The sequence below is a fragment of the Hypomesus nipponensis genome, chromosome 26, assembly GCF_054491055.1.
Source record: "Hypomesus nipponensis isolate SF chromosome 26, ASM5449105v1, whole genome shotgun sequence".
NCBI lineage: Eukaryota > Metazoa > Chordata > Actinopteri > Osmeriformes > Osmeridae > Hypomesus > Hypomesus nipponensis.
Genome location: NC_140386.1, coordinates 2,358,441 through 2,384,297, shown reverse-complemented (window position 1 = coordinate 2,384,297; position 25,857 = coordinate 2,358,441). Strand labels below are relative to the sequence as shown.

The following is a 25,857-nucleotide window of genomic DNA, read 5'->3' as shown; positions in this document are numbered from 1 at the left end:
GGATTGCCGGAAGGGGCGAAATCGGCCCGATTATCCTGTAGTGTGTCCCCAGCATTAGGCAGGTTTTTTTACACTATTTACCACCGCTCCCACGGAAGAAGCGTTGGTATCCATGGATGCTGAGAAAGCTTTTGATAAGAGTGGAGTGAAACTCTGTTCCACACTTGGGTTTGGGGAGAAATATATATACTGGATTAAGCTGCTTTACTCCTCTCCACAAGCTTCAGTTAGAACAAATACTATTCAATCAGAGTACTTACATTTACATTTAGTCATTTAGCAGACGCTCTTATCCAGAGCGACTTACAGTAAGTACAGGGACATCCCCCCCCAAGGCAAGTAAGGTGAAGTGCCTTGCCCAAGGACACAACGTCATTTCGAACCAGCGACCTTCTGATTTCTAGCCCGATTCCCTAACCGCTCAGCCATCTGACTTTAATCTCCATCGCTCTACGAGACAGGGTTGTCCTTTAAGTCCCCTTCTATTTGCAATTGCCATTGAACCCCATGCTGTGGCGCTTTGTTGTGACCCCCATATATCTGGCATACACAGACACGGTATTGAATGAAAGGTTTGTTTGTATGCTGATGATCTACTCCTCTTTTTTCCAACTTCTCTGTCTCTATACCTGCCACCCTGGCTTGTCTTCAGTCCTTTGGTCAGATATCTGTCTATAAATAAAATTTTACCAAGAGCGAGATATTCCCTTTCAATACAGCTGCTCAAACGTTCCCTTTACAAACCTACCTTTCAAAGTAGCCCATCATAGCTTTAAATATCTTGGGATTCATGACACTCACAAATTTAAAAACATTTTCAGGGCAAATTTCACTCCTTTGCTGTCTAAAACTCAAGAGGACTTTGAACGTTGGTCTCTTCTCAACTTGTCTTTGGCAGGTCATGTCAATTCTGTGAAGATGACTACTCTCACACGTTTCTCATATCTGTCCCCATTTTCCTCCCTCAATCTTTTTTCCGTAAACTTGACAGCCTAATCTTGGAATTTATTTGGAATAAAAAGGTCCCTAAGTTGCGTAAAAAATATTTACTGAGACCCAAACCACTTGGGGGATTGGCTCTTCCTAATATTACATTCTATTACTGGGCCGCTGCTATTACAATTCTAAAGTTCTGGCTCCAATATGAACCTTTAGATCCCATGCCCACTTGGGTAACCATGGAGGCGTTTTCTACTAAACCAGTTTCCCTGATGGCTGTCGTACATTCTTCCACTTTTCCGTACAGTAAGAATGTGCTTGTGAGAACTTCTCTTAGGATCTGAGCTCAATTCAAACGCTGTTTTGATTTACAATCTTTCTCCATCCGAGTTCCAATAGCCACTAATCATACTTTCCCTCCATCACTTGTAGACAATGCTTTTCAGTTTGGTCCAATCAAGTCATAGTGTCATTTCAGGATTTATACATTAACAACACCTTTGCGTCCTTCCAACAACTCTCAGAGAAATTCTCACTCCCTAAATGTCACTTTTTTAGATACCTACAAGTTACAACCTACAAGTTACAACAAGTTACAACCTTCCCAAATGTCCCCAACATGCCCAACGAATCGCCTCTTGTTGTAATGTAACTTACTTATTGTAATGTTTTGCTGAATGTGTATATGTGTCTGTATTTTTGTATTTAATCCTAATTACTGTCTGTGGGGGGTTGTTGTTGTGTTTTAGTTTGCTTTGATTTGTTGTTTATTTTATTTTGTGTGTACTCAAAAAAAGGAAACTTGTTATTGTACATATATTTTTCAACTGCTTTTGTATTGCTGTTTTAACTTTAATAAACAAACCTGGGGAAAAAAGGGAAAAGACAAAATGGCTGTAAGGGGTACATTTATGTAAATGTCCACATTGCCTCAATATGTTTGCGTCACTAAATCAAATTCCATTTAGAATGATGGTTCCTCAAAACCTAATAGGCTTTAAGGTGACACCCCCCTTAAGTACCCTGCAAAGTTTCACCTTGAAAATATGACTGAATTACAGCTTGGACCAAATCTGACGATGCATGCCATTGGAGAAACGTTTTATTTTGTTATCGAGTTACTGAACCTGGCAAAATACAGATTAGGGAATGGCTCAATTGGATGAGATGTTGTGCTGGTAAACAAAAGGTTGTTGGTTCAATAACTGTCAAAGGCAATAATTTTTATTTTTTTTGACAGAACAGTTTCTAGTCTTCCCGTCAATCCTCCGGTTGTAAAACATAGCAATGAGTGTTTATTTGAGCCCATTACAACACTCCTATCATCTGTTTAGTGAGTGTGTAAACCACTGCAAAACAAGCCAGGTTCACAGCTCAAATGAAGTATATTGATTGTTCAAAGTGAATCCCTTGCCTGTTGCGCAAATTCATTTCAGTTACCTAAGCAAGGACACATCGCCACTGATGCTAGGCATGATTTGAAATTCTCTTCCATGGCAAGTTATGGCACCCCAAACAACCTCTGCAAAGCACGAGTGAGTAAGCTATTCTTTACAGCAGCAACCCAGTCATCCCGTTTTTTATGTCACATATATAAATAGGACTAAATTACAACTGAACAATTAAAAGTCTAAGTCTGTGAATGGCTTAGCAGGATGAGACACAGCGCTGATGTGCAAAGAGTGGTGGGTTCTAATCCAGTCAGAAATATAAACATTATTTTATTTTTTTTCTGAAAGAAATTACTTATTAAAATCTTCTGGTTAATCCCAGTGTAACTATCTATTATGTCAATTTTACATTACATTTTGCCATTTTGAAGGAGGAATCCACCATTGCTGTTGCAGCTAAATCTTTTCTGTATATTTTCAATAATTATGCATAGGCCTACTTATGAAGATTGCATAGATTAAAAAGCATGCATTTCTTGCTGCTAATTTACACTTGAAAATACCAAGTTCAGTGTAGAATGGAACAGTTCTCTTCTCATTTCGCTTAGTGCATGAGGGAATGGTGATAGGCTATATGGCAGCCTCACATAAGCCTAGTTGAAACAGTTGCATGACAACAAAGAAATATGGCAATCCTGTGTAAAAAATGGTCCTTACATATGACTTAAACTTCCCCTTAAGTATTTCCCTTGTATTGATATTTTAAGCATTTACTCTTATTGTATTCATTCATTAATAAAAAACCCTCTCTGAAAAAAGCTGATTCAAACGTGTCAGTATGGATATCGCTATTCAAACACTACAATCTGCAAACTGAAAATATGCCTCCCAAAACTGTGAAGCGATTGTCAGTAACGCCCTTGTCTGGATAGACTCTGGGCTCATGTGACCGGCTATCCACGTTGTAAGTAGAGAAAAGCGCATTTAACTTTGTCAGCTTCTCTAATATTGTTGATGTTCATATGCTCCAAATGACTGGGTTGCCAAAATAAAAGTTGGAGGCAAGATACCACAAGTGTGTCCTGCACCTCCCCCCACTTGTCCCTGAAGGTCAGTCACTGCCAGGGTTGCCATATACACGGTTTCTAGCCAAATAAGGCTACTTTGAAAACAGTGTTGCGGATGATTTTTATTTTTTGGGTGGCGGTTTTTGGGCTACTTCTAAACCTCACTGCAGCCACCGCATTTATGCCCCATTGTGGCCTGCGCTTGGAGAGAGGGAAACAGCACGTATTGGGAAAGTGTGTGGGGAGAGTTCAGAGTTCATAACCTACACACACTTCCTTTAGTAATGTGTCTTATCACTTTCGTGAAGTAATTGTTGCTCTGTGTCTCTGTTAGGTGGTGATAGGAAGTGGCATGATTTGATTATTTTTTGTAACGGTGCGTGTACACTGCAGCAACGCGATGCGAGTGGCAACGTGCTTTCCATTAATTTTCAATGGAGCCAGGTCAATCGCTTGTGTGGTGCATTGTGGGTAGCGACACAACGCGATCCAAGCGATTAGAGTTGATATTCTCAACTTCAATTGCAATGGCCAATCGGATTGTTTTCTTGTTTCTCATAATGTAGCAACCATGGTAAACATATCTAGATTTCAGTTTCAAGATGGAGGACAAATTGATCGTCTATGTGGCTGTATATCCAGCCCTGTTTGATACGTCTCTGTATTTGTACAGATATGTTAACAAAAAAAATGAGGCATGGCGAAGGGTCGCCGATGTCGTTGGTGCTCCTGGTGGGATTTTTGTACTTTTAAATTCTGTCTCGTAACAAACTGGTTTAAATAAGCCTGAATACAAAACTTCCTACCAAGTAACCAGTATAGCAACCGTGACAGCTACGCATGCTAGCAGGAAACTCTCAGGAATTTAAGGTCGGCATTGCGACGGACACGTCCTTGCTTCGGAACTGCATTGTGATGTCAGGTAGGACAGTATTTGGCCCTAGGACACTATTTGGCCTGACAGCGCCAATCACCCTCATTGCCACTCATCACTGACTCCTCCCTCCCGGTATCATGTTCAGCTAACTCCTGTTCCCATCATCCAATCCCATCATCCTTTCAGCTGTATATCTGTGCCACTGTTGGAACGAGGTCTCTGTGTGTTTGGCTGATAGACCAAGGGCCCGTTCTCCGTACGTTGCCAACTCAGTTAGCTGAATTTGATTGTGTATGATTTGTCATGATCTTGGATTGTTCTGTTCTTCGAAGCTCATCCTGGACTTGCTGTCATAGCAACAAGTCCGTAAGCTTGAACCTACTCGGGAGCAGGTTTATTTTATGTAAACAGGATTTGATTGTGGCTTTACAAGCAGAGGTGATACAACCATGTCTTATCCGTTTTTAAGACAACAACCCTGTTGCAAAAGGTGCAAGAATAATTAGCAGAATTTAAAATGCAACCGAATTAATTGCTCATTGCGTGATAGATGGATCCTAAAGCACAGCGCGAGTACTCACCTATACTTTGAGAGATAGGCCTGCCTAGCCTATCGTTTTTTTCGTGAGGGTATCATTTACGTCAAATGTGCTGAAATCATATTACATGACATTAAAGATGATAAACAAAGTATAAAAATACAAAAACATAGGCCTAGCCTACTGTAATAAGAGATAAAACATCTAACATGGTCACTGCTATTAATTGGTCTGCTACTTTTTGCAAGCCCTCTTTCTTGGATTTTGCAGACTTTGAGGTGTTCCCAAATTTTCTGATTAAATCTTCAAATTTGGAGTAACCTTTGAGCAAGCTGTTGGCTCTGTTGCGGAAAAAATAGGGTGCTCTTTTTGGCCATGGTGAGCAGCCATAGACTTACGTGAGCAGCCAATAGTAGCGTTGCTGATCAAGGTTTCTAATATTGATACATACCCCCTTTTAGACCAACGCATAACTCAATCCAGCTATACTAATTATAAACAACATGGGTGTTCAAAGAACCAAATTAGCCAGATCATGATTAGCAAGATGATGTCATCTTGGGTGTGTCATTTGATCTCGTATGTAATAAGCGACGTATGGAGAACGGGCCCCTATTGTTATTGACTGTTGTTTTACCATTACCATTGTTAATCTTTTGTTTCTTTTTGTCTTCCCAGGGAGGAGGGGAAGTACCTTGGGCGTGTTAGGCAATACGCCCTGGATTCACCCTTAGGCAGTGGTGTAGTGGTAAAATTAGAGGTGGGTAAACTATGAATTGTATTATTTATTTATTTACAGGGTCGTGTGGAGTGAGATTCCCGGAGATCCCCCCCCCCAAGACGAGCTTTCACGTGTGTTCGCGTCTATTGTGCTTACCTAGTACCAAACGTACGATCGCCAAAAAAACTACACGCATTGACCGTGGGACACGTATTTCAGCCCCTTCACAGAGGCTTGAGAACCCTGTTTATTTATTATTATTTATTATTATTATAAACAATGTTTACAAACGTGAATTGATCTTAATCTGTACTTGAGGCCTTTAGCGGGCATCTGTGGAAGTGGGAGCACTCAAAAAAATCGCCTGACTAATCCACAACGTGTATGTGTGTACATACTTTGTGGATCCTGATGGGTGTCGCTGCCGCAGCCGCAATGCATTGATTGGAGGGTCACAGACCATACAGCGCAGATGAAATGATTCAGACTATACCATTTATATGTTAAACAATATGAAATGTAGTCTTTGGTGTTTTAAAATTACACCAAAAAGATTTAGGATTATTCCAACGGCAGAATACGAGGCGCAGGGAACTTTGATCTGCGTAAACGCGCATAAACGCTATTTAGAGGTGGACAAACGCTATTTCCAAATTTCGGGAGGTGCGTAAACGGCGTTTACGTGCGTTTAGCCCCCACTACATCCCTGCCCGTAGGGTAACTTCCTTGTCTGAACACACTAGGTTAGACCTGGGCAGACCACCCCCTGTATTTTGGTTAGGGCGTTCTGTTCGAGCGCCAGTTAGCAAGTATTGTTTGATAAGTAGTTAGGACGGGTAAGGGGGTGGGCTGTATTTTACTTTCTTTGCTTTGGTCCTGTCCAGCCCCTGGTTGTGGGTCTCATGTTTTGCCAACGGGAAACAAAATGGGTACAGTTTCAGTACCTCTGGATTGGGTTTATCGGTCATCAGATTTGGTGTCTGGCTGTTTCCGTGTTGGGGTAGTGCCCAAATTGCTAGTCAAGGGTGTGGCTCTGTTATTAGGTAATGATCTTGCTGGGGGTAGAGTAATCCCCATAATGGAGGTGTTGAACAAACCTGGTCCCGCTTACTCAGATTCAGATCCAAATACAGACCTTCCAGTGTTTCCAGCTTGCGCAGTGAAAAAAGCAGTGATTAAGGTCTTGATTACGTTTTTCACCACGTTTGGCCTACCCAAGATGTTACAATTGGATCAAGGTTCCAACTTCACGTCAAAACTATTTGCTCCTGTGATGCAAACACGAGCCATCACACATCAAACCTCCAGTGCATATCATCCTATTGTACTGTACTCCACCTAGGTTAGAATAGGTTATAGGTTGAATAGATTCTATGGGAATTTAGGGTTAATATAGTGTATTATTATATGGCAACGACGGTACGAGCGTTCTGATTGGCTAATGGGTAGTCATGCCAGACGCGTATTGCCCTCCTCAGCGGTCAATACGGCTCCGTATTGCCCTCTGACGTCATCTTCAAAATGAGCGACGAGTCAGCTGCTGAGTTTTACTATCCAGATGTGCTGAAAAGATTTGTAATCGAAAGTGAGGATGAAGACTAGACTCTTTTAAACACTTGTGTCGTTATTTCGTGTTGAAATTACAGCCATTTTAGCAGAACCATGTTGTCCGCTTTCTATCAAAAGTAATGAGTTGCTAGGCAACACATGAAACACAGCGTGAGAAGACTTGAGAGCTAGCAACAATTAGCCTAGAGGTACCATTTATTTTTACAAAATGAAAAGAAGCTAAAAATGCCATATAATAAACTACTTACTAACCTCGACCGTTCGGTCATGCCGGGAAATATCAAACCTCAATACGTTCCAGCCTCAGTTTGATATTTCCCGGCATGACCTCACTCTTGGTTAGTAAGTAGTTATTATTTATTGTTATCTGTATATTTAGGAAGTTTTTGTATTAGGGTTAGTGTAGTGGATTATTTATTGCTATCTGTATATTTAGGAAGTTTCACTTATTTAAGCTCAGCATAGATGTTAATTTCGTTCTGTGTACATTATGCCCCCCTCCGTGAGTCACCACCTTACCGCGGTGGAGGGGTTTGCGTGTCCTAGTGATCCTGGAAGCTATGTTGTCGGGGGCTTTATGCCCCTGGTAGGGTCTCCCAAGGCAAACAGGTTCCAGGTGAAAGACCAGACAAAGCGTGGCTCAAAAAACCAACCATGAAGAAACACAACAATGGTTCCCAGTTGCCCCTGCCCGGAAGCGGGTCACCGGGGCCCCCCCCTGGAGCCAGGCCCGGGGGTGGGGCTCGATGGCGAGCGCCTGGTGGCCGGGCCTTTTCCCATGGGGCCCGGTCGGGCACAGCCCGAAGAGACAACGTGGGACCCTCTTCCAGTGGGCTCACCATCCGCAGGAGGGGTCATGGGGGTCGGGTGCAGTGTGAGACGGGCGGCGGCCGAAGGCGGGGGCCTTGGCGGTCTGATCCTCGGCTGCAGAAGCTAGCTTTAGGGACGTGGAACGTCACCTCGCTGGCGGGAAAGGAGCCTGAGCTGGTGCGCGAGGTAGAGAGTTTCCGGCTAGATATAGTCGGCCTCGCCTCGACGCACGGCACGGGCTCCGGAACCAGTCTCCTTGAGAGGGGCTGGACTCTCTTCCACTCTGGAGTTGCCCTTGGTGAGAGGCGTCGAGCTGGGGTGGGAATACTTGTTTCCCCTCGGTTCGGTGCCTGTACATTGGGGTTCACCCCGGTGGATGAGAGGGTAGCCTCCCTCCGCCTTCGGGTGGGGGGACGGGTCCTCACTGTCGTTTGTGCTTATGCACCAAACGGCAGCTCAGAGTACCCACCCTTTTTGGAGTCTCTGGAGGGGGTGCTGGAAAGCGCTCCTCCCGGGGATTCCCTCGTCCTCCTGGGGGACTTCAATGCTCATGTGGGCAATGACAGTGAGACCTGGAGGGGCGTGATTGGGAGGAACGGCCCCCCCGATCTGAACCCGAGTGGTGTTCTGTTGTTGGACTTCTGTGCTAAACACGGCTTGTCCATAACGAACACCATGTTCAAGCATAAGGGTGTCCATATGTGCACCTGGCACCAGGACACCCGAGGTCTCAGTTCGATGATCGACTTCGTAGTCGTGTCGTCGGACTTGAGGCCGCATGTCTTGGACACTCGGGTGAGGAGAGGGGCGGAGCTGTCAACTGATCACCACCTGGTGGTGAGTTGGCTCCGATGGTGGGGGAGGACGCCGGTCAGGCCTGGCAGGCCCAAACGTAATGTGAGGGTCTGCTGGGAACGGCTGGCGGAACCCTCTGTCAGAAGGAGCTTCAACTCCCACCTCCAGGAGAGCTTCGATCATGTCTCGGGGGGGGCCGGGGACATTGAGTCCGAATGGGCCATGTTCCGGGCCTCCATTGTTGAAGCGGCTGACTGGAGCTGCGGCCGCAAGGCGGTCGGTGCATGTCGCGGCGGTAGCCCTCGGACCCGGTGGTGGACTCCGGAGGTGAGGGATGCCGTCAAGCTGAAGAAGGAGGCCTATCGGGCTTTATTGGCTGGTAGGACTCCTGAGGCAGCTGATGTGTACCGGCAGGCCAAGCGGAACGCGGCTCTGGCGGTCGCGGAGGCAAAAACCCGGGCATGGGAGGAGTTCGGCGAGGCCATGGAGAATGACTTCCGAACGGCTTCAAAAAGGTTCTGGACCACCATCCGGCGACTCAGGAGGGGGAAGCAGTGCTCTGTCAACACTGTATACGGTGGGGACGGTGCGCTGCTGACTTCGACGGGGGACGTCCTGGATCGGTGGAAGGAATACTTTGAGGACCTCCTTAATTCCACCAACACGTTTTCCGACGTGGAGGCAGAGTCTGGGGACATCGGGGGGGGCCCTCCTATCTCTGGGGCCGAGGTCGCCGAGGTGGTTGAAAAGCTCCGCGGTGGCAGGGCCCCTGGGGTGGACGAGGTCCGCCCGGAGTTCCTTAAGGCTCTGGATGTTGTAGGGCTGTCTTGGTTGACACGACTCTGCAACATCGCGTGGACATCGGGGACAGTGCCTCTGGACTGGCAGACCGGGTGGTGGTTCCCCTCTTTAAAAGGGGGACCGGAGGGTGTGCTCCAACTTTAGGGGGATCACACTCCTCAGCCTCCCTGGGAAAGTCTATTCGGGGGTCCTGGAGAGGAGGGTCCGCCGGATTGTCGAACCTCGGATTCAGGAGGAGCAATGTGGTTTTCGTCCTGGCCGTGGAACAGTGGACCAGCTCTATACCCTCCGCGGAGTCCTGGAGGGTACGTGGGAGTTCGCCCAACCAGTCTACACATGTTTTGTGGATTTGGAAAAGGCGTTCGACCGTGTCCCTCGGGGGCTCATGTGGGGGGTGCTCCGAGAGTACGGGGTACCGGATTCCCTGATCGGGGCTGTCCGGTCCCTGTACGACCGGTGCCAGAGTTTGGTCCGCATTGCCGGTAGTAAGTCGAACTTGTTTCCGGTGAGGGTTGGACTCCGCCAGGGCTGCCCTATGTCACCGATTCTGTTCATTACCTATATGGACAGGATTTCTAGGCGCAGCCAGGGTGTTGAGGGGGTCCGGTTTGGTGACCTCAAGATCGGGTCGCTGCTTTTTGCAGATGATGTGGTCCTGTTGGCTTCATCGGGCCGTGACCTTCAGCTCTCACTGGAGCGGTTCGCAACCGAATGTGAAGCGGCTGGGATGCGAATCAGCACCTCCAAATCTGAGGCCATGGTTATCGACCGGAAAAGGGTGGAGTGCCATCTCCGGGTCGGGGAGGAGATCCTGAACCAAGTGGAGGAGTTCAAGTATTTCGGGGTCTTGTTCACGAGTGAGGGAAGAATGGAGCGCAAGGTCGACAGGCGGATCGGTGCGGCGTCCGCAGTGATGCGGGCTCTGCATCGGTCCGTCGTGGTGAAGAAGGAGCTGAGTCGAAAGGCGAAGCTCTCTATTTACCAGTCGATCTACGTTCCTACCCTCACCTATGGTCACGAACTATGGGTAGTGACCGAAAGAACGAGATCGCGAATACAAGCGGCCGAAATGAGCTTTCTCCGCAGGGTGTCCGGGCTCTCCCTTAGAGATAGGGTGAGAAGCTCGGTCATCCGGGAGGGGCTCAGAGTAGAACCGCTGCTCCTCCGCGTCGAGAGGAGCCAGCTGAGGTGGCTCGGGCATCTGATTAGGATGCCTCCTGGACGCCTCCCTGGTGAGGTGTTCCGGGCACGTCCCACTGGGAAGAGGCCCCGGGGAAGACCCAGGACACGCTGGAGGGACTATGTCACTCGGCTGGCCTGGGAACGCCTCGGGGTCCCCCAGGAAGAGGTGGTGGAAGTGGCCGGGGAGAGGGAAGCCTGGGCCTCCCTGCTTAGGTCGTTGCCCCCGCGACCCGATCCCCGGACAAGCGGAAGATGACGAGACGAGACGAGAGACGAGTACATTATGCCAGGTGCTTGCGTTGTCTTGTCTCAAGAATTTCAGTGCCCAGTCTGACCTTGTGTTGTTCTGTGTACCTGACAGATAAAAGACTTGAGATCCCAAGAGCCAGGGTGCATTAGAAAGATGGCTCCAGACTGAAGGGGATGCTTACAAAATATTGTTGAGCAACAAATTCAGACTGGAATAAAGGGGTTCCATTTTTATTGTTCTAGGAGTTTGCCATGCATAACCGCTCCACTTACCTCCCTACTCAGCCCTATGGTTCAGTTGGACAGCAGACTGTTAACGCGCTTTTGAATAGGCTAAAGCACTACTCTTTACGATCCCCATTCTCGCAGCTCCAAACTTTAACAGACCATTTAAAATGGAAGTTGATGCCAGTGGTACAGGAGCTGGGGCAGTTCTTCAGGTAGATGTTGATAGAGTAAACGGTCCAGTATATTTCTTTTCAAAGAAATTCAACCGGTGCCAAACCAGATACTCTACGGTTGAGCAGGAAACTAGCGTTATTGCTTGCTTTACAGTTTGAGGTCTAAAACAGGGGCAATCATCGGACAAACTCAAATATCTCAAAACAAAAGTCCCAACTGGAAGATGTTAGCTGTTTTCACAGCCCTGTAGAGGAAACCTTTGTGAACAAATTGGCATACAGTTTAAGCTGTGGCATTGAAGTTTATCAGATTGGTTATCAGGTTGGTTATCAGATTAGTTTTTCAATTGGTGAAACAATCTGGGACTTTTGATTTAAGTAAGGGGAGTGCTGAAAATGTACTGTCGCCGTTTGGTTTCCTACACAGTGGTGAAATCTTTTTTCTTACTAGTGTGTCGCGTACAGCGTTGCAGTGAGCTACACTGGTTTAAAACAACAAATAATTATAATTTCACCAACAAATTGTTTACTTGTAATCTAATGTCATAAATCCTAAAACAAACATTTATCTTTGAATAATTTTTATTTTAACGATTGAAAACAGATGCATCACAGACCGCTGTCGTATGTGTCGGGCAACAGAGGCTAATGTCATGATGTTAAAGGTGCGTTTACACTGCAGCGACGCAAATCGCTTGCCTTCCCACAGTGCACCACGCTCGGGGGCGTGTCAGACAGACTAATGCAGAGTTGTAGTTCTCTGAAGTCACTGTGGTAGTTCGTATAACGTCATAGCAAAGTGTGCAGACTTGGGTTTACGTACTCGCAATATCGATCAAAATACAACTTATAGCCTATACAAAATACAAAAATGTTTAATAGACATACATGTTGACATGTATAAAAACCGTGTTATTATATTACTGTACTCGAAGTCTCTGCTAATCTGTCGATACGACTAGGGAGTCCCAGCCGGGCTAGATAGCTAGTTACCCACAGAACAAAGTTACGTAATGGGACAAGACTGAATTTGAAAGTAAGTATATATATTTATATATATACACACACACACACACATACATATATATATATATATATATTGTGGGTGGCAACGCAACGCGATCCAAGCGATTGGGGCTGTCAAAGTTAAAATGTTAATAATGCGTAACGCAATCTCAATTTAACACGACCAAAAAAAAGTCCCGTTAACGCAAGGTTTTTTTTTTTACCCTGGGTATCACCTGTTGTCACATGACTTCGACTACCAACGGTAGCTGAATGATAGAGAGAGGGCTTTTAGATGGGAAGTCCATTTCAAATAGTTGCTCGACTGACAAAACTAAGGCTGTGTGTACTGATTGTCAGGGTGAGTTCAGTTATCACCAGAGTACTTCCAGCGTATGTAAACATACCTCCAACTATGCCCCATTAGTTAGCGCTAAAGGGTTTGAGTTAGACTCCAAATTTGCTATGGTATTAGTTCAGACTGTCCACTGCAAAATATTACAACTTTACTGCAAGCAGTGCTATGGGCTGCTATAGACTCCCATGGCAGAAGAAGAATATTGAATATAGCTGCAAGCAGCAATGAAGTGGCCAAGCAGTTCAAATAAAGCAAAATACATTTTGGACACCATCAGAACAGGGTTCAGAGTACATACAGCAAGTTTGGTGTAAATACATCTAAGATATGTTGAGATACGACCCAACTTCCTGTTTGATGGCTCTGCTGCAGATTTTGATTGGCTGTACCAGGCAAACGGTTTAGAAAATCAAAAAAACATGTGATAGCTTTTGTGAGGATTGGTTGGAAGATTATCTGTGCTGAATCTGGTGAAGATCGGACAACATTTGTAGGAGAAGTAGCGAGGAAACTGTATCTCATGAACTCAAAATGGCAGCTGCATCAATTCAGCTGTTATAACTCCGCTAGACTTCTGAAGGTGTGCAGTGGTATCTGGCATCAAACTGTTAGCAGCTGATCATTAAGTCCTGTAAATTGCAAGGTGGAGCCTCCATGGATCTGACTTGTTTGTCCAGCACTTCCCACAGATGCTTGATTGAATTGAAATCTGGGGAATTTTGAGGCCAAGTCAAAACCTTGAACTTGTTGTTGTGATCCTCAAACCATTCCTGAACCATTCCTGCTTTGTTGCAGGGCACATTATCCTGCTGATGCCACTGCCATCAGGGAATACTGGTTCCATGAAAGGGCATAGCAGGTCTGCAACAAAGCTTAGGTTGGTGGTATGTGTCAAAGTAACATCCACATGAATGGCAGGACCCAAGGTTTCTCAGCAGAACATATCCCAAAGCATCCCAGCAGCCTCTGCTCCCATAGTGCATCCTGGTGTGATGCGTTCCCAAGGTAAGTGACGCACATGCGCCCGGCCATGCTCATGATGTAAAAGAAAACGTAATTCATCAGACCAGGCCACCTTCTTCCATTTCTCTGCGGTCCAGTTATGATGCTCACATGCCCATTGTAGGTGCTTTCGGCAGTGGACAGGGGTCAGCATGGGCACCCTGACTAGTCTACAGCTATGCAGTCCCATTCTAGGGATGGGGATTTAAAATGATTTCACTATTCGAATAGTACCTGAAATTATTTTCAAATATCCGGATAATCTATTTTTATTAATGCGGTTCGGTTATTAGCCTGACATGGCACAAAGCATACAGTAAACACGTGAACCACCACACATTCTGGCAATAATTGTGACTGTTAAGCTATTATTATTATTAGCTATTATTAAATAAGGGTTAAATAAAGAAAACAAATGAAAGATACATTTATAACATGTCGAAAAGACAAATTAACTTGAAAAAATGCTGCGTCTTCAGACGTAGGCTCTTAGACTAGGCAGAATAATGCTTAGCTTATTATGTGAAATAAAAAGTACAAAAATACATTGGACGAAATTAAACACATTGGGTAGGCTATCCTTGATAAAAATGAAAGACACACATGGAGAAATATTGCATATTAACTTGGAACTGGAATCCTATAGGATACGGTGCGCCACCACACAATGCAAAAATAGCTGATTACGTTACATGGCTACCGGTAACATTTTTATAAGCCTCAACTGCATTATCCCTTCGCATGGAAAATTAGCATGTAAACATGCTCAGGTGAGAGGCGAGTACGGAGTCGATTTACGAGCAGGCCGGCGAAGACTCTCTACAGAAACTGAGGTTGCTACGAGGTACTGCTTAGCCAGGACACTAAGCTTCTTGTAGCGCCAAATGAAATGAAAGGAGATTCGGAGCAGAACGGAGGGTCACGTAGCCTACCTTTTTTGATGATGTTTTGATCGTTTCTCAAGTCACAACTATTAGAATTCACGACACAACGGTTTTTTATAAAAAAAATAAAAAACATTAAAAAAATTAAACTGCGCTCATAAGTATTGGAAAAAAGTATTTGAATACTACTTACTTTAGGATATAGGGATATTCGATTAACCTGCCCATCCCTCACCCATACACAACGAACTGTGATGCACTGTGTGCTCTGACACCTTTCTATCAGAATCAGCTTCATCTGCCAAGTAAGTTTGCACAAACAAGGAATTTACTATGGCAAGAAGGTGCATACGGTAAACATCAGTTTAAACCAGCATGAAAATTTTCAGCAATTTGAGCTACAGTAGCTCGTCAGCTGGATCGGGCCACACGGACCAGCCTTCATTCCCCCTCGTGCCTAGGTCATGACCTTTTCGCCGGTTCTTTGCTTTTCCTTCCTTGGACCACTTTTGATAGGTACTGACCACTGCAGACCAGGAACACCCCACAAGAGCTGCAATTTTGGAGATGCTCTGACCCAGTCATCTAGCCATCATAATTTGGCCCTTGTCAAAGTCGCTCAAATCCTTACACTTGCCCATTTTTCCTACTTCTATCACATCAACTCTGAGGACAAAATTTTTACTTTCATGCCTAATATATCCCACCCATTGACCATGCCATGATAACGAGATTATCAGTGTTATTCACATCGTCATATTGGTCATAATGTTGGCTGATCGGTGTATGACGACGGTCAGACAGTTCTGTTCTACAACATATTCCCAGGTGACACCAAGCTGTGAAGGTTAACTTAAAATTAATTCAGACAGACAGGGGGGACATTCTGAATTAATCCAGATTGTCAGACTGCTGAAGTTCACCAGCATGCTTAAGGTCTGTTGGTGTGTCTGGTGGTGCAATCTTCCTGGTTACCTTTGAAGGCATCAGCCTGTTGCTCCACAGACTCCCGCACCATTTTCCAGAAACAGTCAGAAACAGCCAGACTCAAGTTCTTGGTGGTCACCTGGTGGGCCTTCAGCATGCCGTCCCTATGGGCAGAAGCACGGTTACAAACACAGACATCAGAGAAAAGCAGAATGCCATTGAGTACAATGTTATTTTCAGATTCACGCATACAGGCAAGTCAGTTGTTTTGCTCCACCAATTATATAATATCCCTAAATGGCAGGGTAGGTTATGTTGTTGAGAAGCACTTTTTGTCATATTTGCTGAAATAAACTTCCTTCCACATCCTGTTAGCAACCAATAAACCTAGAGGTCTGACAGCAAAATGTAATAAATCAGATATCTGTCCAAGGACTGTCATAAACACAAACCAATCATTTATTTTGGACTGAACTAAATGAATGGACAGCATTCAGACCAAATGCAATGATTGGACAAGCTACTTCTCTGTCTACCTATGGGCTACTTCTCTACTTACCTACCTAAAGTCACAAAACGTAGCTAACCTGCCTTTAAAAGCAAATAGTTTGGTGATAAACTCACTTCAGCAGCCTAGAGTTCTGGAAAAAGTCTTCCTCGTAGTCTTTGATAGAATCAATGCTCTCACTGCTGCTGCCTGGAGAGGAGCAGAGCACATGTAATGGCTGATCCAGCTCAGTGAAGGAACAAGTTATACCAAAGTAGTTTAAAGAGTCAGAGCACCGCACCTTTCCCTGTCACAACAGCAAAGTATCCCAGAGCCTTCATGGGAAACAGCCTTCCTTCAACTATCTGTTGAATCTGTTATAGAACAGAACAAGAAAAAACAATTATTCATTAAGACCACAGTCACTTTTTTTCTCATCACCGAGGACATGTGGAAAATGCACCAATAAAAATGGTGCTTTACTCTGCTGGGGCTGGCCAGGTTCTTCTCAGCCAGGTCCACTTTGGTTAAGACAAAAATGGTCCTCTTCCCTTGGGGATCCATCTGACTGACCAGGTCTGTCACAATACTGCGTTCAGCATCTACTGACCCATCTGAGAAAACAGAACATGAATAAGGGAGAAAAGTTATGAACAAAGTTATGAATTGAACACATATCTTTGTTCAATTCAAAGTTGTGTTTTATTTTTTTCCCTTCTTTGCCCCCACATTTGCCATTTGTGTAATGTCCTTGCTGCTGTCTAATGAGTAGCAGCTTGCTACTAAAGAGGTCTGTCACAAACCATTGATCAATTAACAATATTTAAAGATTACAACTAATGATTACTTTATCATTTTATCATATCAATTTATTACTAGACATTTTTTAAAGACGGCTTAAAACCTACCTTTTTACCGAAGTATTTAAGTAATTTTATCTCAGAAGGGTTTTACTACTTTTATTAGTTATATTATTGTTGCTATTTTAATTATGACTTTTATCACTTGTATTATTGTTTTTATTGATTTTATGTTTATGTTTATTAAGCACCTTGAGCTACAATTCTTGTATGAAATGTGCTATATAAATAAAGTCTTACTTACTTACTTATGACTCTTATACAGTTTTGAATGTTTTGAACATAATAAACAATGTTTGATCTATACCCTGCTATATTAGCTCATGAGAACATGACCTTTGGTCATGTCCAGGAGAGAAATGTGCCTATCTCTGAATTATGTTGCTTGTATCCTTAATAAACTGTCATTATGCTGTTCGCTAAAGCTTGCTTATGTCTGCATAGCCATATAAATTAGTTATTTGCAAGATGCAACTAAGGAATGTCTGAGACACTAGTGTAGGTCCAAGGTTACCATTTCTATGAGCCATCTAAAGACTAAACAAACGCTATCTAGCACCATGAATGCGTAGACACTAGGGATGGGCATAATTAATCAACGATCGATTATCGATCATTAAGAATTTCGTCATTTGTTCGTCGATAAAACTAATATGTGTTCCCTTGCGTAGTGTGAGTCTTGAAGGAATGTAATGGATTTCGCTATGTGGCAGGATTTAAACATTTTACAGAACAAAGCCAATGTTTGGGAAAAAACGCCACAAGCCTACTCAGTTAACGGCAAGTTTCCATGTATTTTAAAAGTAAACATGAAGAGGTCACGGCGAAGTGTAGCGTGAGACCATTTTGACTTAAAAATGACTTTGTTCACTGCCAACACTGCAAAGCTGAGTATAAATACAACTCCCCCACGACTCAAATGATGTATCACTTAAAGAACGTACATCCGACCCTGGTTAGTGGTGGTGCATCCTGCTCTCGTTAGCACGGAGGAGCTGCGATGCACAATGAGCAGAGAACATTTCCCAACGGATCTGCAAGTCCATCGAGATGGATATGCTACCCTTAGCCTGAGTATTATTGAGGGCAAAGGTTTTTATGAAGCTTTGTTAATTAGCCGGAAAAAAACGAGGGTCAGTTTTGTTTGATCACTGGCTTCTTGCTGTCGGCTCCGCTTCTAGGAGTTACAGAAATAGTTGTTCTTCTTGTAATACAGAAACACGTTGTGTTTTTTTTTATTTTCACTACATTTTGATATAGCCTATATTCCTACAGAGCCCAAACCACTAACACAGATACACACACACACACACACACGGCTAGCCAAACACTCTCCCTCTTCCTCCTCTCCCTGCCATTCAAAATGTTAATGATTAATCGAAAACCGATCGTTAATTCTCCCGACGATCGATTAAGACAATTTAATCGAATGCCCATCCCTAGTAGACACCTTCTGTGCTTGCGAAGGCTATGTTGATGTCACACCCTAAACGTTTCATGTGAGAGTAAAACCTCCCATATTGTGATACTATTTAACTGCCTTTCATTCCTGTTTTCATTGGTCAGTCCTTGGAGATGCTCAACTTGAGCGTATCAGACAACTACACCTTACAGATCTGTAATAAATATTAGATTTTTTCTTGAACTTGTACTTGGCACCTGACCTCATTGACTTGGTACTTTCACAGCAATAGGGTTCACAACGAGACTTCTTCACTACCTAATGTAATAGTCACATACACAAAGTAGGCCTACTTGTTGTTTAGTAATATACAAAACAACACAAACAAAACACTGCCTCTGAATATAACTGGCTGTGCCTTGTAAACCAGGTTATTCATATCAATACAAAAAAAAATCACATTTTGGAGACAACCCGAAATTGTATATCTGATTGTTGCAACTGTCAAATGTGCATTTGGTTAAACTGCACGCATAGGGCAAGCAGTACTAAGATGGGTCATCTACGTTTAAGTAAAAACCGTGTCCTATTCCTAATGGATAATAGATAATCTGTCAATATTGACTACTGGGTCTCACCTTGGATACAAAGGATGATGGCGTTAGGATTTGCCATGTAGGCCTTGCTGATGCTGAATATAGTCTCCTTGGTATCTGCAGCCATGCCTGTGGTCACAGTCTGGAATATAAATCCATAAATGTGCATTAGCATCACAGTATTATCACAACTGTACATCTGTGTTTAACTCAAAGTATCTTGAGTTGCACTCACGTTGATGCATCCCGGTAGATCCACAAGGACCATCCTCTGGATACCTGGGCCTTTAACACTCAGGGAGATAGTCTGGCATCAAAACAAAAAATATTTTGCATGATTTTAAGTTAAAATATCCTCAAGCTTGACATTAATACTTGGTTAGTAGTCTAAGACCAGCAAATGTTTGGGTCATACAAGTCTGTCGCTTTGGGATGCACTGCAAGTTATTTGTGTCCTAATGCAATGCTACGCCATGGCAAAACTAGCGGTTTGCCATGAGGTCTGAAGTTTTTGTATAAAATTACAAAAAAAAAATACAAATGGCACAAAAGATACAAATTGTGTATTGTAATGCAAATGTCAACGTGTTAAGACATTAAAGTCGGTGTGAACACTTGGCCTAGTTGAAGAGGCCAACAGCAGATGGGAAGAAACTTTTTTTTGTGGTGTGTGGTATTGGTCGTGATGGACTGCAGCCTTCTGCAGTGAGACGAGTGAGACGAGTCGGCCACAATCTTCCTTGCTCGCCCCCAGAGTCCTTGAGATATGCAGGTCCTCGAGGGTAGGAAGATTGCAGCCGATCACCTTCTCAGCAGCGCGGATGATATGCTGCAGCCTGCTCTTGTCCTTGGCAGTGGCAGCAGCGTACCAGATGGTGATGGCGGAGGTGAGGATGGACTCAATAATGGCTGTGTAGAAGTGCACCATCGTTGTCTTTGGCAGGTTTAATTTTTTCAGCTGCCGTAGGAAGTACATCCTCTGTTGTGCTTTCTTGGTGAGGGAGCTGATGTTCAGTTCCCACTTGAGGTCCTGGGAGAGGATGGTGCCCAGGAAGCTGAAAGACTCCACAGTGTTGACTGGGGAGTTGCACAGGGTGATGGGGGTGAGTGGGGCTGTATTCGTCCTGAAGTTCACAACCATCTCCACTGTCTTGAGAGCATTGAGCTATAAGTTGTTCTGGCTGCTCTGGGCTTGAAGTTGGTAATCTGCCTGAGCCCTCTCCAGACAGAAGCAGAGTTGTTTGTAGATAATTGCTGTTTTAGTCTCTCTGAGTACAGTAGTTTAGCCTCCCCCACCGCCTTGCTAAACCTGTTCTTCGACTCCTCCCCACTCCGAAACGCGGCCTCTTTGTCCAGCCTCAGCCTTCTGAGTTTAGCTGTAAACCGGGGTTTGTTGTTGTTGAAGCTCACCCTGGTGCATGTTGGTATACACAGAGCTGCCAACATTGTGTTTTTGAAATTAGTAGCAAGCCGAGCGGAGCGAGGCGATTTCTTTTAAAAAACTTTTTATTTTAAAAACTTTTTATTATATGTCCTTTCTATCTATAGAATAGGAAATGTCTTTTAGGTATGTGTATACCCCATAAGTCTGATCCGACATAAAACCACAGTGAAAAAGCAGAGAGGAGGCAAACAATGCCTCTGCCTCAATGAAGGGCGCGTGCGAGAGTCTGGAAACTGGACTTTCAATTGAAACGTGACGTGATAAATAATGGGAGACCATTGCCGGAGCTAAAAGGTTTATTTCAAACAACAGGACTGAAGATAACGCGATCGACTACTCACATTTGAGCCAAATAGTTTTTTTGAACCTCAAGAATAGATTTGGCTTTGGACAAACAGCGGAGACTAAATATTAGCAAGGGGGAGGGGGGCTTCTCACCCCTCATTCGCTAACATTTCATTCATATCAGAGTAGTAAGTCCTTGCTCTGTTGATTTCACATTATTTCTCTGAGGATTGTGTTTAATGTCTATGTGAAGCCATTTAACATCATACAAGTGGTTGTAATTTAGCCTGCCTGCTAGCCCAACTTAACCCCGCCCACAAAAAAAAAATTGGGGTCGGAAAGTTGGGTCTGGGGAACCTCGGTTGGGGAAAAACAATGTCCGAAAAGGAGCTGTTCGGACCAATGAAATTGTCAGGGCGGGCTTTATGATGATGGACAGATGATGAACAGTAACGTAATCAACCACGTCACCAAAGAGCGCTTGGGTTGAATTTGTTTGCAACAAACAACATATTACGTTGCTCTGATTGGTTGTAGGTCTATCCAATTGAGCGAAGAGGCATTTGTTTTACAAGTTCGGTTGAAACACGCCCCATACTCACAGCCCAATGGAGAGTTCTCAGACTCATATTATGAGTATGACAATGTCAGGCTAGTTGTAATCACTTTGAACCCAACTTCGCAGCTAAAGTTGTGTTTCTGGTTGCTATGGTAATCCAGTTGCTATGCTAGCTACTGTAGACTCATGGTGTTCCGTTTCCATAAAAATTACATCCTGGCAAAATGTATACTTGATACTGTTACAAAGTTAATTTTCTCCCGCTTCCAGCTAAATCAAATTGACATCAGTTGGACTTCTGCTGTCAACAAGAGCACAGTAAGTAGCAAAGCTCCGCCTATCGTCGAATCATGGGCTTTAAAAATGGTGCCGGGAGAGGAATTTGCATAGCAATTAGCTAGGCGGAGCCATATCTCCGTAAGGGAAACTGCTCTCTTAGCTTTGTTTTATCAGCTTACAAATGTCTACATTAAACAGAAATATATTAAAGTATGTTTTGACGTATAATTTCATAAAATGTTGTTTTAAAATGTCTTGTTAAAGTCTTGTTTACGCGTCTGTTTAATTCTAGAATCACCTAAGGAAAATTGACTGTCATGACACGTCTTTTTGACTGAAACCAATATAAATGTATTATCATGTATTGAATTACGTCAAACTGATCTTTTATTTAATGCCAATGTATTCCTTTACAATGATTATCAAAGCTACCCAATAAGAGCACTTATAAAAAATTCTCAACTGTCACGTTGCGTCTTATGCAACCGCAACCTAAAATCATTAGACTGAACACTACTGTTAAGACGTGATATTTCTCTTACTTCAAATAAAATGACTGAACAGTTATTACTGATGCAATAGTCAACCTTATTTACTATATTATGAAATAGAAAACAGGTACAGTAGAATGTAATACTGTGTGGCGCTCCCTTTGACTCCAGTGGTGGCACTCCTGCTTTGTCAGGACGGGGTTCAAATCCCTGTGGTGTCTTTTGCCTTCATTAATAGACTTAGCATGATCAATATATTTGATCATCAATATACTGTATTGTAGCCTAACCGTGGTGCACCAGCAAAAACAATATCTAGAAGGACTCGAGCTTCATCTATTATGCCACAAATGATAACGCAATATTAACAGACAGCTACACTGCTCATAGGAATCACACACACATCCAATGCAACTGTAAGTAGTCGCGCTTGTGAATCGTTCAGTCTCAGTTCAATCTCTCCAAGCTGAGACCTCCAATTTACAAGCGCGACTAATTACACTACCGGCTACGGCTCCTCTGGCACGCATGTATTTATACTTGGGGACTACGTTTACCAATCCACGTTGGTTACGCAAGCACTGGACTAATTATTGTACATTACTTTAGTTCTAAACTAAATAAGCACATTTTCAGATTGCTCTCCTGCCTGTGTCCCTTGTCAGGACATTTGAAGCACTAGGTCTGGTCCCCTGGTGTTCTCCACCACCCTCCACACAAGTGTTCACTATGTGTGAGGAAATGTGTGAGCCTGAATAAAGGATTGTCGTTTTCTTTGTCTATTTCTAAAGCTAAGGCTTCCAAAGCATCGAAGAGTAGGAGGACCTGCACCCCTCAAGAGATGGAGGAAAGGGTAGTAGAGGTGAGGGGGGGAGGAGTGTGAGTGAAGTGGCGAAGAAATGTGGCATGCCTGCCACCACCCTTCAGCATTGGGTGACGATAAAGTACAGCCATGGGCCCCACAGCAACCTGGCCATCATTCCAGAGGAGGAAGAGGAGCTAATCAGGTACTCCATGTGCAGATCATGGGTGGCCATTGAGCCGGGCTACCATAAAAGTGTACGTGCTGGAGATGGTCAGAGCCTCAGGGAGGGCATTTCTAGTCAATCTGGAGCGGGCCCTGAGTGACAAGTGGTGGTCACGGTTCCAGGCTCGCCACCCGGAGCTGTTTGCCAGGGTCCCCAGCCAAAAGGCAAAAAGACATATACAGACAGCAAGTCACCACCCAGGAGCACATCACTGTGCACTGCTGCATCAGTGCTGCAGGAGCAGACATACCCCCCTTTGTCATATTCACTGGATGCCTCCCAAGTGCTCCATATGCCCTGGAAGGCCCCCCTGGTGCCATCTATAGCAGGTCCGAAAAGGGCTATATGGACAGTGGCCTGTGGCTGAAGTGGCTAGGCCACTTTTTCAAACATGCCCCTCCAGAGAGGCCTCTGTTACTTGTGGTGGACCAGGCGGAACCTCACAAGAATAGGGAAGCCATCCAGTTCTGCAGGGAGAACGTGGTGGTTGTGTGCCTCCCTGCGCACACCACCCATGTAATACAGCCGCTGGATGTGAAGGTGTATGGTCCTCTGAAGAGGATTTTGGACTGCGATAATGCCCGTCTTGGCCTGGTGAGGGGGGAAAAAACTTTTCCCAGCCTTCAGGAGGACAGGCCAACAATACCATGGTAATAATATGAACATTAATAATAGTACAGAATTTAATTATAATACATATTTTGTAACTCGTATCTTTTCTCCTCAGCTGATCAAAGTCACACCTGCCCCCTCCACGGCGACCACCACCGGCCCAGCCCCCATCATGGCAACCACCACCGGTCTGGCCCCTTCCAAGGCGACCACCACTGGGCCCAGCTCCTCCACCGGCCCAGCCCCTCCTGCAGCAACCCTTTGCTGCCCAACCTGCACCTGCCATTGCCCTGCTCAATCCAACCCTTTGGTGCGCGCAGATCTGGTGTCAGCAAAGTGGGGAGACATTTTTATGCCCCCAGTGATGGGCCACCACCAAGACCAGCGGCTATCAGTGGTAAGGAGGAGGCCACCACTTGGTGCTCGTGTCGTCACCAGCGACGAGTACAATGAGCTGCTGGTCCGACAGGAGGAAGAGAAGAAGGAGGAAGCTCGGCTTTGGAGGCAGGCGGAGGCGCAGACGAAGAGGGAGGAAGCGCAGAGGAAGAGGGAGGAAAAGGAGAGGAAGAGGGCAGAGAAGGAGAGGCAGTTGGCAGAAGTGGACGAGCTTGACGGACACTGCGCTGTCTGCCGCTATCTATCCCCTTCCTCAGAAGAGGAGGACATGGACACCATCCATGAGTTGGTCCAGTGTGAACTCTGCGAGCTGTGGTTCCACCTCGCTGTTTGGGGATTGCCTGTGTGCCAAAAGGGGACTGGTACTGCCCCAAGTGCTTTCAAAGAAATCCAGCACTTTGTATATATGTTTGCTATTTTGCACTTTTTTACCCAGTGCTGTTTAATGTTTCTAAATATGTTCCCCATTTCAACAGTTCCATCTTTTTTCCTACAATCAATTTTTATGTAAATAGTTTTTTTGGGAGGCATATGGATCAGCGTTCTCGTAGCGCCTCCTGTCAGTACCTGTTCTTATGCAGGGAAGCTAATGGTCCAAATATTTCTTAACACTTCATCTCACAATTCTATACTGGTATTTATGTAGACATATTTACACATATTTAGTTATGCTAGTTTAAGACCACAATAGCTACGGAAATAAGAGTAAATGCAATTATGGAGGGCGGCTTTGTCCACATACATATTTTCCATTGTGTCCATTTCAAAACACCTTGTATTTCTAACACTGAGAAGTAGCCTTGCCTAAGGCATAACTTGTCCTGCTACAATGGACAAGGCGCAGGCATACGGAGGCAAGTTGTCTGCCAAGTTGGGTTATACATCATGTCTCAAGTTAAATACTACCTACCAGACAATCAGAAACACCAGCACGGCCTGCCCCCGTCTCCCGGATTTCAGTACCCAAACATTGATGGGTAGCCGATGGTAATGTCAAGCCAAAGCTTTGAGAAATATTGAATCACAGGAGCTTCCACTCTGTGCCCATAACATATCCCTGAATCCCTGTGTGCTAGCGAATAACTGATACACCCACTCAAATACAAGCGCCTATTCTAACTTTCTTGTGATCAGAGAAAGTGTAATATGCTGCCTTTCACGAGCGATAGCAAATCAAAGTGACTTATTTGGTTATTAAAATAATGGGCAATTAGAATGGTCCCTAATATACTTACAGTAATTTATATGGATAGTATATACCTGGGCTGGGCGATATATTTTTTTTTATTGACTTATCTAAGTAATGACTTTCCTCAATAAAGATATTGTAACATTAATTCATTTTTAAATATAGCTGCAAGCAGCAATGGGGTGGCCAAGCAGGCCAGATGACCCAGTAGAAACTTTTGACATCCTCAGAAGAGGGTTCCAAGTACACGCATCAAGTTTGGCAGTTTCGACAATCTAAAATAATTTTGATTGTTTGTGTGAGGATTGCATTGACTACATACAGCTTGACTACAAGTAGCTAGTGTCTGCAGTGTACCTGGCTTCCTTTGCAGTGGCTTACAGTCTCGCTAAACAAAGAATCAAAGTCATGACAACCACGTATTGAGGAGTATTTGATATTCACCAAAAACGTTTTATTCATTCATTCATTCAAAATTCTGTCCTATTTTGACATGTCAAGGTAATTGTGGTCTGAAGATAATCTGTGCCAAATTTGGTGAATATGTTTTATTCATTCATTCCAAAAACATTTTATTAATTCATTCAAAATGGGGGCCACATCAATTCAGCTGGTATCATCACAATTTAACGTGCGTCAGACACTGGATCACCCATGAGCGGTTAGATGACAACGTTTTGTGGACCTCTTTGGAACAGGGTCCTGTGCACCT

General features: G+C 44.3%; 1 protein-coding gene across 4 annotated transcripts in view; it reads right to left on the bottom strand.

Moving 5' to 3' along the window:
* Nucleotides 1-25,857, bottom strand: part of opa1 (OPA1 mitochondrial dynamin like GTPase) — a 124,781-nt gene that overhangs the window by 40,655 nt on the left and 58,269 nt on the right. For all 4 annotated transcript variants that reach the window (XM_084693206.1, XM_084693207.1, XM_084693208.1 and 1 more), the window contains 6 exons: nucleotides 19,098-19,169; nucleotides 18,905-19,004; nucleotides 16,488-16,618; nucleotides 16,306-16,378; nucleotides 16,142-16,214; nucleotides 15,566-15,681 (listed from right to left, as the gene is read on the bottom strand). In XM_084693206.1, coding sequence (XP_084549332.1) covers nucleotides 15,566-15,681; nucleotides 16,142-16,214; nucleotides 16,306-16,378; nucleotides 16,488-16,618; nucleotides 18,905-19,004; nucleotides 19,098-19,169 — 565 coding nt within the window. The remainder of the gene's footprint in view (nucleotides 1-15,565; nucleotides 15,682-16,141; nucleotides 16,215-16,305; nucleotides 16,379-16,487; nucleotides 16,619-18,904; nucleotides 19,005-19,097; nucleotides 19,170-25,857) is intronic.